The 12,449-nt window shown below is 38.6% G+C and overlaps 1 protein-coding gene across 1 annotated transcript in view; it reads left to right on the top strand.

The window, feature by feature from the left end:
• LOC310931075 (voltage-dependent calcium channel subunit alpha-2/delta-1) overlaps positions 1 to 12,449 on the top strand; it is a gene marked incomplete at both ends in the record, with an annotated part of 144,429 nt that overhangs the window by 127,404 nt on the left and 4,576 nt on the right. Inside the window, 11 exons of the mRNA XM_083894161.1 lie at positions 728 to 809; positions 4,788 to 4,850; positions 5,430 to 5,533; positions 6,044 to 6,133; positions 6,233 to 6,300; positions 6,400 to 6,438; positions 6,593 to 6,664; positions 9,418 to 9,570; positions 10,174 to 10,226; positions 10,719 to 10,774; positions 10,908 to 11,037. Of these exons, the coding sequence (XP_083750287.1) occupies positions 728 to 809; positions 4,788 to 4,850; positions 5,430 to 5,533; positions 6,044 to 6,133; positions 6,233 to 6,300; positions 6,400 to 6,438; positions 6,593 to 6,664; positions 9,418 to 9,570; positions 10,174 to 10,226; positions 10,719 to 10,774; positions 10,908 to 11,037 (910 nt within the window). The remainder of the gene's footprint in view (positions 1 to 727; positions 810 to 4,787; positions 4,851 to 5,429; positions 5,534 to 6,043; positions 6,134 to 6,232; positions 6,301 to 6,399; positions 6,439 to 6,592; positions 6,665 to 9,417; positions 9,571 to 10,173; positions 10,227 to 10,718; positions 10,775 to 10,907; positions 11,038 to 12,449) is intronic.

Below are 12,449 nucleotides of genomic sequence, written 5' to 3'. Positions count from 1 at the left end.
TGTAGCATAGCATCTCCTTAGGAGTGACGATATAAATAAAATAAAATAGGACTGCGATAGCTGACATGTATGTTGAAGTATGGAAGTTATGAAACTGCAGCCTGGAACAAATTTAGAAACAGGAGGAACATCAGATATGACAGCCTGGGATGAGAGTCAATTATGGAGAATCATCATTAACTACATACTGTATTATTCAAGGAATGAGGGAGAAAGTGATGACATTCACCAAGAACACAGCGATCATTCATTTCATAATTCTTAAGATGATATTTACAATTCTGTGTGCCTTTGAAAGTAACATGTCTAATGATATCACAGCAGCACTGCTTCCCATTTAATTAAAAGTGTGCTTTTACATCTTGTAGGACAGCTGGATCATTTTTTGCTTATGTAGGGTCTGAGGAATTTCTTAATTTGTTCAGAGTAAGAATCAATTTACGTAACACAGTATTGAAGATTTGTGCTTCAAACACAGAGTTCAAGCAATTTTTTTTGTGAATAAGACAAAAATAAAAACAACAACAACAAAAAACAAACAGACAATGAACTGGTTGATTTATTCACGACGGCCCAGGGAAAGTAACTGAGTTTGTTCAGCTGCATGAGCAAAACCTGGTCTGGAAAGATGACATCATGCATGGATGCAGTGGACCTTGGCTCCAGAATGTGGTGTCATTGTTGTGCTGTAATGTCTGCAATATGTAAAATGTATCTTGTCTTTAAGGTAATGTGTCCCTCGTGAGTCGACTGATCCTGGACGCAGGTCTGACGGCTGAACTGGTTAAACTTTGGAACGAGCAGACAGTGTGAGTGCCAAACATTTGTACTCTTCCCTGCCTTAAAGTAGTGCAATATATATTAATCTTGAATGGCCTGACCTAAAGCCATAACCCTTGTATTTTGCTTTGTGGTATTTTACATTAGTTGTAACATATCTTGTGCTTGTTTCATGCTCCGTTTTCTTTATTTCACTTCCACTCTGAGTGAATTGAGCACAACTCGTGAAACTTGATAAAAGCACAAAATGCATATTACACCCTAGTGTACTCAGCTCTGCCAAGACGTGCTGTGATATGAAAAAAATAAATAAATAATGACCTCAGACTGTCCTTTCATTGTGTGCCCACTTGTCTGATATAATTCAAAAACACACTTGCACACACTGCAGGGTGTCTGTTAAGCATTAGGAAATATGGAGACAAATGATTCTGTCTATAAGAACAAATGGTTCTGAGCACAGCTGCAATAATTTTTACAGATCCAAAAAATACAAAATATATCATCAGTCCGAGAGTCACATTTGTTACCGATCACGTACAGAATCAACTTTGAAATCTCACTATTTGTCTTTAAAACGGTAGTTCATAACGTTTGAATTAAAAAATATCCACATTCAAACCATCATCAAGTAAGTTATTACTGTGTATATGCTGTGTATACTGTAATGCTGTAATGCTGCTCACATTACATTATAACAGAATAAGTCACACACACCCCTCCTACATTTTTTAAGTTATTTCATTTTATTTTATGTCAACACAGACGGAGCCAACAGCAAAAAGTAAAGAGCGATGAACACAACCAGGTTGGAATATGACGAAAAAAACATAGAAACCCCCATGAAGAGTTTCAGAAGTTAATTATACTGCTCAAAAACCCCAGTTCAGGAGTTTGACGTGATTAATGCTTCTTGTCCCCATCCACCCTTGCACTGCTGTATATACACAAATGCTCCCCCAGTCAGGTCTGATAGTACTGCTTGACAGCGTCTGTTTTCAGAAAAAGGACCGAGTAATGTCACATCACCAAGATTTCCTATAGTTACACCCAGCAGTACTCAATGGTCTCGGATTCAACCTAGTTTATCTTGTCAACAGCTCTTGTTTGTCTTTTGCTGCTGTCACACTGGATATGGTGCGATTTTTTGTGCAGGAAGTTTACATGCAAAGTCAAGGCACTGACACGGGTGCTTTCATTAGCATTTAGCATAATTTGCTCCATTTGTTCGATATGAAAAATGTCAACTTTAGTGAAAACTTTGCCTCATACAATGACCAATTGGCGTTGAGATTCTCCGACTCATACGTCTGTCACACCGTGTCTTGTCTGTGGTCAGTCGCCAGCAGGCCAGTTGGTTCACAATGGAGGAAACACTTACCATCTCCGTGTGTTCACACCTGGAACTAGATAACACCCTGGATGTTCTGTCCTCAGAGACCATTTAATAAAATCAGCAAGGAAGACTCGCCGTGGATGATGCGAATGGCACGATGCGAAAATGTGTGACCACAGCATTTAATCTTCCTTTGGTGTAATCTCACAATTTTTACAACTTTCTTAAAGCATGGGTGTTTATATACTCACTGCATAAAGACCTCTTGCATGTTCTCCCCGTGTGTGTGTGGGTTATCTCCGGGTTCTCCGGCTTCCTCCCACAGTCCAAAAACATGCCGATTTTGGGATTAGGTGAATTGGTCACTCTAAATTGACCGTAGGTGTGAGAGTGTGAGTGAATGGTTATTTGCCTACGTGGCCCTTCGATGGACTGGCGAACTGTCCAGGGTGTACCCCGCCTATCGCCCTACGTCAGCTGAGATAGGCACAGCATCGGAAGCACACTTTTCAGTATTCTCAGACTGCTTTATGAAGTTGACATGGGGCCTTTTTTTGTCACTTGCACCTCAGTACAACTTACAATGCAATTTCTGGAGAAACCCGGTCAGACAGACTATCCGAAACGTTATTTCCCAAAATACCTTATTTGTCGACATTGAAATAGCAGGATAAACACAGGTTTTACTACTAACATTAATAACGGTTGCACTCCAGGTTTAAATAGTAACAAAACCCTATTGTTTAAGGCTAACTCTATTCCTGAGTTTGAAAAATCATGTCATGAACAGGGCTGAGAGCTGAGGGAAGGAGGGAGAGAGAGGAGGAAGAAGGAGGGAGATCGGGGAGCAGTGCAGGCTGGTAGTGAAATCTGACACTGGGTCGCAGCTGTGTGGAAAATCCCCATCACTAAAGAGGTGCTCAGCAAGTTGAGCCTCTCAATTGTTCATGCACGGTGGAGAGAGAAAGGCAGGAGGAGTCGGACAACGAGCCTCGCGGTGATTGGACCTGGATCAGCAAATACATTGCTAGATACCATATGTGGCCAGCCATGGCAAAACCGGTCACAAGTCTACCGAGGGACATTTTGAGTTATTTACAGATTCTAAAAGTGTAAGCTTTCCAACAATGTCCAACACATGCAAATCTGATAATATTTGAAGAATATATGGCAATTTGAATATAGGCAAACTTCTGGGAGCCAAGAGACAGAATCATCACATTTACATAGCACAACCCCCTCCTAGTCTAAGCTGTCAGTGAAACCACACCTCTCTGAGCACAGATACTATTGTTGTGAGCTACACTGCTACACAGAACAATACATATACAATACATTAAACAACTAGACATAATATCCTCTTAAGATTTAAAGTGAAATAACTTAAAAAATATAGGAAGGGTGTGTGGCTTATTCTGTTATCATTTCTTGTCCTTACACTCGTGTAGTCATACAGTGGTATGCAAGTTTGGGCACCCCTGTAAATGATTGCATAATTGCATGATTTTCCTTTATAAATCATTGGTTGTTTCAGTTAAATATATCATATAGGAGACAAACACAGTGATATTTGAGAAATGAAATAAAGTTTATATGATTCAAAGAAAGTGTGCAATAATTATTTAAACACAATTAGGCATGTGCATAAGTTTAGGCTCCAAAAAAGAAAAATTATGTGCATCCTTCTTTTGCAGAAATTACAGCCTCTAAACGCTTCCTATAGCTTCCAATTAGAGTCTGGAATCTGGCGGAAGGCATTCTTCTTTACAAAACATCTTCAGTTCAGTCAGGTTTGATGGTTTGCCTTGGCACAACTTCAACTTTGTCACTGATTCCTGGACATTGTCCTCCAGAATCTGCTGATATTGCAGATTTTTCTGTAAATCATATAAACTTTATTTCACTTCTCAAATATCACTGTGTTTGTCTCCTATATGATATATTTAACTGAAATTTCTTATCCAAACAACCGATTTATAAAGATAAATCATGAACATTTACAGGGGTGCCCAAACTTTTGCATACCACTGTATTTCCATCATCTGTTTTTGTTGTTTCATAAAAACAAAATATGCTATATATACTTAAGAGAGAAGGATCGATGAAGAGAAGATAGACACATATTTCTAATATCAAATCAGACACTAATGAAATACATTGAAGTGGCTCTGTGGTGTAGTGTGGATGGATCAGTCTATTACTGAATGAGCTGATGATGTGCTAACCCTCAACTCGTTGCTAAATCATTAGCATCAGAGTCAATACTTCAATAAATCTGTGTCATTCACACATGATTCAAGCACATCAGCATGTTTCTAGCTGGCTAATAACAATGCAGCCACATAAGGTTCTGAAACGCACAGTGGATTATTAAAAAAACCTCTGAGATCTGTGTCTGTCTCTGTCTTTGTTAAGAAGTACAGCCACAGTTTAGTTATTGTCTGGTTTCTCTTGCCTTCCTTTGGTCAACAAAGCTTTGATGATGCTTTATCACACTTTGATTTCGCACTGTTCAATAACTGCTCGAAAGTTCCACACATTTGTATGAACTTAAAGCATTTAGGAGTTACCAACTGAAGTATTTTTCAAGTTTCAACCAATTTTGTTTTTGGATGTATGTTATTGATTTGTGTAACAATGTCTGATTGGTTGTTGTCCTCCATGATCATAGGGATGGAGTTGCAGCCAGGTTTGTTGCCACAGATGGTGGAATCACAAGGGTCTACCCAAGAAGGTACTCTTGCTCTGATCTTCACTTCTATCACTTATAGCTCTTGCATTTTGAAATAACACAGCAGGTATAACCTCAAATATATGGTGGTGAAAATGTATGAGATGAAAATGGATACAGACTGTAATACTCTGAGGTTTAGAACTTTCAATTTACTCACCTGCTCCTCTGGGTTTTCTCCCAGAACATAGAGGATTAGATATGTTTGGCTGTGCTTGCCAGGCCCGGTGCAGGACATGGGTCGTATCCACATATCCAGTTTCCTCAATTTCCTTGCTGCTGCTTTTTGTCTGAACTACATTTGGGACTCTCATTTAGGCTGAATACAACATACCAGCTTGAGATGAATGCATATTCCTGCTGGCGATAAAACATGAAATTGTCATTGCTTTTACTGCATCATGCCCCATATATTAGCTACAATGGGTGTGACTTCTATTTATATGACACTTGGCAACAGATTAACGTTTAATTGCATTGATAGATCTGATGTAAGCTCATACAGATATTTAATTGTTTAATTAATTAATTGTCCATATATAATTGTATGTGACTATATTGTTATTATTTTTTTATCTTCAGTGCTGGAGAAGAGTGGACAGAAAATCCTGAGACATACGAGTCCAGTTTCTACAAGAGGACGTTGGACAATGAAATTTATATTTTCACAGCTCCACCTTTCAATCGTAAGTCTTAAATATCATGTGTGTACGCGTGTAAGATCTTCAGTCTGATCCTATCCTGCTTTCTGCCTTTTGGACGTCATCCCAACCCTACTCGCAAAGATCACACTCACAGATACTGTCTGCTATCACCCTCTGTAATCCCTCTCCTCTTCCTGCTGTGTCTTTCAGCACTCATCTGCACTCTCTCCCCCTCTTCTTTCCTGCACTGCAATCTCTCCAACACACACCAGGACAGTTAAATGTCAGTGTAACGGAGCCGCACTTACAGCCACACTTGACTGGATTAACACATGTAGCTGCTTCACAGGCTCCACTTCTGCTGTCATAAATTACAAGCAGCTAATAATGTGTGGAATCCCCACCCCCCCTCCACAATGGAAGGTGATTACTGTCATTCCCAACTGTGGTTCATTCACATTCTCGTTCCGTGAACTTTTCAACACTAATTTAGCAAATTTGCAATGACTGCCTTGTCTCGTCCCTTGTGTGTTTTTTCCTTCTCGAACGCAGCCGAGGCCAGAGAGTCTGTTTCCGAGACAGGTATTCTAGTGAGCAAAGCAGTGGACCTCACCATTGACAAAGTCACACTCAAACCAGCAGGTCAGTGTTGCAGAGATTGCGTGTGGTGATGTAACGCAGTTGACTCAGTAGCTATTCATCAAGGTTCTACCTCTGTGTGTTTTGTGGCTTGTTCTGTAGTGGTTGGAGTGAAACTCAATGTCTCGTTCTGGATGAACTCTTTCATGAATGCTACTCTGAAAATCAATGTAAGTTGTTTTGATGAATATTATCTGTTCTGTATTATACTGTATCGCTCTAACACCTTTAGCCGATGTATTCATTTCTGATTTGGCTCCCATTCTCAGTGCAAGGATGAGATCTGCGGCTGTCTGAGGAATGACAAGGTATTTAGAAAAATTAAAAATCAAAAAAATATTGCTTTGAACAAAAGATTACTTTGGCTGCAATGTCATCATACATTGATCTTAATTGTTAATCATTTCACAATTTTGACAAGTGATTTTTCATTAACATTAAACTGTTTTTTTTACCATGTAGTATGTAGACTGTGTGATTCTAGATGATGGAGGTTTTCTTCTCATGTCCAATCAAGATGAGTACATCACGCTGGTGAGTGATATGAAGTATTAGGGAACGTTACATATTAGGGGTACCTAACATTTTACTCCTTTTTATACACACACAAATCACATAAATCACATTGATGCTGCAACTGTGAAAGCACTTATCAGGGTATAAAACTGGCCTCAAGTGACTTTTGTATCTGTTTCTCATTGTAAATACTTGAAGGTGAACTTAATTGTGTTGTTTGTACATGAAGTACTCTAAATGGTATTTCAGGACAACAAAAAACAAAAAACTCAAAAACACTTTGCAGAGATGTGGAAAAAGGGAACTTGTTTCATCACATTTTTGATGAATATGTATCATTGGCTTCCAGAAGAATAACACACATGAACCCTGCTGATGGGTGCTGTTTTCATTTTTGCAGTTCTGACTTTTGTCAGCTTGAGGAATTGAGCCTCTGTTTCGGGAAAGATGTTGAAATGTTTGGGAAAAAAACATATTGCATTAAAAAAAAATGATTGTTGATAAAAAGTTATATGTTACATTACAGCATTACCTTTCGAGAAAATTTGTACTTTTGCGTGACTACAACTGAAAACACCTTCACATATGGTCTGTTTTATCGTAAAGACCTTCTTTAAATCTCATCACTTTGACTGTAATTACCATCCTCACACAGTCAAGTCTGGCCCGTAGTCAGAAATCTATACTGAAATAGCAGGAATGACAGACAGAATGTCATAGAGCTGTGCTTAACTTGGCACTTAAAGATAAAACTTATAGTTAAACAAATTCAAAATAAGGCAAATGCCTTCACAAAGTCAATGCTTTCAGTTCTGAGAATGTAACTAAAAAACTGAGAAATTGTCGACCCGAAGTGCAAGGTTAGTTGTTATGTTGAAAATGTAATCCATGTCATCCATTCATTTTACTCTTGTATCTACCTCTGGATTATCTTACCTTTTTCTAAGGAATCCACCAATCTCATACAGAGGTCAAATAATGAGCTTATGTTAAGCTCAGTTAAGTTATGAGTCCAAGACAAATTTCCCTGAACGGGACAATAAAGTATATCGTATCGTATAACGGCCGGTTAGTTACGAATTGTTTGAAATCTCCTGTAGGATGCCAGTACATCAATTCTCTCCAGTCAAATAGAGCACAAGCCACTGGAGGTGGACCAAAGGGAAGTTTGTGATGGGTTTTAGTCAGTCGTGGAAGCTGTAGCGAGGCGAGTCCCTTGTGAATCCCAGAAATTGTTAGCTCCACTTTAATCTAACTGCTCGAGGCCCGTGGGTGTGTGTGGGTTAGTGGTTTGGAAATACAATGGCTTTGGCAACATTTCATGTCAAGTCAAGACAGGACATCTGCATCCTTTGATCCTTCTGACCTTTCACAACATGTTGCATTTTTTTTTAAATTCTTCAAGCATCCTCCTATATTGTTTTCACATTTTGGTGTCCATCGGGATTGTGCAGACTATGTGGCTATCTCTGAGCCACAGCTAAACGATCCCTGCCATATCCCTTTATCAGGACAGTTTAAGCAACACGTAGCCTTTGCTACATGTTCGTATGTTAATGAGTAACTATTGGTTTCAGCTGTGTGCTCCCACAGCTGAGGGTAATCAGTCTCAGTGAGAGGTTATGTATGTATGTATGTATGTATGTATGCAGGTTGGAGATTTCCTATTCAAATGGGTCTTTGTATTCCAGGAAGTCAACAGTTGTCTTTCTGCTCTTAATGAAAATATTGTTTGTGTTTTAAAAAAGGTGTTATCTAATTGTGGTGCCTTCCCCACACTATTTTACCTTGAGTTTTGGGTGACAGTGTATAGTTTTATTTCCACCAGAATCTTTAAGAAAACAAAATGGCTCATTTGTTGCAGTTCTTTGTTTCGTTTCCCAAATCATAACCCCTGACCTGTAGGTTTTGTTTTCCAAGGAAAATGAAACAGCCCAGACAGACAAACAAACCAGCCAAAGTAATGTGTTTTACAAGTAAATGTGGACGCTTTTAGGTAAACAAAGAATGTCAATGTTCTTTCTGGCCTGGGAAGGCCATTCTAGTTCCAAACAGAGGAGTCTTCTGTTACAATCTCCACTCACTTTTAGATGTCACTAATTCAAACATGCTGGACGTTTTAAAGACGGTCAACATAGTGACCATCCCACGTGGTCTATTTGACACACACTTTATTTTTAAACACACCTTTTGCGAGAACACTGCATTGCACAAAACCTGCTGTCACAGTGACAACAACATGCTTAATAAATTACACTATATGCACAACACAATTCTGCATGATCAGAGGGGGAAATAGAATGGCAGCACTGCAGCAAGGCGGAATTATTTGGGGGAACACGTCTAATTTTCTGACAGATATTGTAGATATGACTGGAGATTTACATCTTTAAGTCAAGCCTCAGCTCAATCCTAGGTGTCGTAGATTTGAAATGTGGAGCATTACCAACTGACACAGTCAAAAAGTCAAAATATCACCTACTATGAAAGGTTGCAAAGTGTTAAGTATTTCCTATATGTACAGTGTGTGTGTATTATTTTATTTGATTGAAAAATCCATATAACAACAATAAATTACAGCCTTTGTGATTGTTCAGCTCCAGAGTCAACACTGCTTGACAAGTGCATGATTGTCACAAACAACGGAATGGGCTCAGCCTGAATGGCTACACATTTTCAGAGTACGATATGACTATAAATCCCTGTCAAAGAGAAGAGAGCACAGCTGGATTTTTTTCTTATAATTTCTTATTTCTGCATTACTCATCAAGATTGGACAGTTCTTTGGCGAGGTGGATCCAGTGCTGATGATCAACCTGGTCAACACGTCCCTGTATTCCTTCAACAAGACCTATGACTATCAGTCTGTGTGCGACCCAGAGAAAGACAGCAAGGCTGCAGCAGGACCACGATCCGTCTATGTGGTTAGAAACTCACAAATTATTCTGGGGGGGGAAGAAAAACAGATTAAACCTTGCATATATACTAAGGGGAAGGTGTAATTCTTTTTTTTTTGTCTCTTGAAAAATAATTTAAATAAATATCAATGAATCAATTCTAGTTTTAAATGTGTTAATGGACAATATGCACAGAGGGCAGCTCCATAACTTCTGGTCAGTTGTCGCAACTGGAAAAGATGGACTTTGGGCGTTAAAGCTTCCTATATTAATTGGAAAAGTTTACATTGTCTTTCAATAGTTAGCTCTGACAATTTTGACAGGGCCTTAAATGAAAATGATTTTTGCATCCTAAGGGGCCAAAGCACTGATGCATAGCTCTTTGCACAGCCACCGCTACATTCTATACTTCATTGTTAAATACTGCAGGAGACTTCTACAGACGCCAGCTGTAAAACATATCTTTGGCATCTTTGGCTGACAGACTTACCATAGTCAGGCTGGTTTATTGTAATCCAGGAAGTTAACATGCATATTTAGTGAGTTGGATATTGTTTTGGATTTCTGGTTCATAAAATGAGCCTGCCTGATTTTTACTTTACATGACTGTCTTTCCCTGTGACTCCCCAGCCTACCATGGCAGATCTGCTCAGTATTGGCTGGTGGGCCTCCACTGCTGCCTGGTAAGTGTCCAGGTTCAGTTTATTTTATGTTGTTTGTGGGTGGGAGTGGGAGCTACAGTACATTTGCATGGTAGGAGTTTGCATGGAGGTTGGATTGTATGTGGTGCAGTGATGCAGCTGGGCCAGTTAGCGCTGTACAGGGGCACTTACGGTCCATAAATATTGGGACATCGACACAATTATCTTATTTTTGGCTCAGAGTGGTGTATAGAGCCAAAGAATTGTGTCAGTGTCCCAATATTTATGGACCTGTATATTACACAATATTATATTGCATCAACTACCTGTGTGCTTGTCCAGCTGCAATATAATGAACTTTTAAATCACAATGACTGATATGTCCCAGGACATTTACATCATCAATGACTCCAGCCTCAGACGGATGCATGGCTACTATTAAGTAGTGTCTGGTTACTGAATGTAAACAAGTTAAAGAGGGCCTTTTGACTCATATATGACTCATGCTGGGCTTTTGTTATTTTCTGTGTCTAGGTCTTTACTCCAGCAGCTCTTCTACTGTCTGATTTTCCCCAGCCTTCTAGAGCCAGGTGAGCTATAAAAACTGTGTGAACTGTGTGAAACACAACCAACAGAACACTGTATTAATTTACTATGCAATCTCACCACCTCCTTTATCCTTTTGAGTATTTATTTTTGATTAAATCTGTATGATGTTCTCAGTGGAGTCAGCAGATGAAGACATAGCAGATGCCATGTTTAAGGAAAGCTGTATCACAGAGCAGACTCAGTACTTCTTTGACAACGATGAAAGATCCTACTCGGGTGTCCTGGACTGTGTGAACTGTTCCAGGTATGTTTGTGCAGCTTTTTCCGTGTGTGTGTAATAATATTAGATTTGAATTTTAATACACTTTTATTTGAAAACACATTTCTGTGCTACAATGATACATAAAATGTAATTAATTTAAATAGCATAAAATATAATAATAATTTATGAGCGACCATAATTAATAGCCAGCACTGTGGTAAATATAACTTATTTTAATTTAATTTAATTGGTTCCCCTAAAAAGAAATGCATCTTATGTTAGTATCTACTTGAAAATGTCCATTGTATCCTGTTTCAGGCCACACAATGCATACAACATTTAAATATCAGAATATCTAGGTGAGATATATACATATATATACAGTGGTCTGGCTCTACACACTGCTGTCTGTCTGTTGGTTTGTTGACAGGAAAAAGTTTCCATGCACCCACGTGCCAATCAGATTTTTAAGCATTACCAGGTTGTATGTAGCTTTAATTTTTATATTTTTTGGCTTGTCTGGACAGCTAAAAAACACACAAGATACAATGTTCCCAAATTTGATGCAAACCACATACAGAGGTGGTTTTAAATGTGATTCTGATCAGATTTTTACAGATACTTATATTTCAATCTTAACATCTTGGTCGCTCAGATAGGATTCCACAGTGTCTGTAGTTATTACCAATAACGCTTTATAATTTACTGGGTAATTACCCAGTATTTTGGCCATGGTTTCATCGTACTATCATGATAATTAGGGGAATGTAGCTACCTGCTTATTACCAGCTTATAATCGAATAATACACTAAAATTTACCATAATACCTATATAGTTACCAGGTAGATACCCATAGTGGCCATAGTTTGTACTTACCTTCTTATTACGAGTAGTAATTACCCAATAACACGCTATAATTTACTAAATAGTTACCAGGTAAATGCCCAGTATTTTGGCCATAACAAGTTTACATGTATGTTGTAACATACATGTTAATGTTTACAACAAACCAAAGCAGAGAGATAAGTTGTAAACGACATGTATATATTATATAAATATACACAGTTTCTTTTTTGAAATTGTGCAGCCCAAATACACTTTAACCTCCCATTACAGTGTTAAACTGTGTAAAAATGGTTGTGTTGTTAAAGATTTTCCATCTCCTCCTGCATCTTCCTCCTGGACATCCTTCTGTTTAATGGTCTGTGGGGATGACTTCAGCATAGCATCAGTTTCCTGACCTCTTCTGTTTTCCAGCCTGATTTCAGGCAGCTGTTTTTCTCTGATGAGTTCTGATCAGGCACAGATTACCTTGATCTGTCAGTAACCGGAATTGTAGAGGGGACACACAAAAAACTCTTTCTCTTTTATCTGGTTTTGCTTCCTTCTCTCGCTGGCTGTACTTCAAACTAACAAGTACATGTGTTAGCAGCCCACTGCACATACTTTGCTCA

The sequence above is a fragment of the Microchirus variegatus genome (assembly GCF_963457635.1).
Source record: "Microchirus variegatus genome assembly, chromosome: 8".
Classification (NCBI taxonomy): Eukaryota; Metazoa; Chordata; class Actinopteri; order Pleuronectiformes; family Soleidae; genus Microchirus; species Microchirus variegatus.
This window is presented reverse-complemented; position numbering and strand designations above follow the sequence as displayed.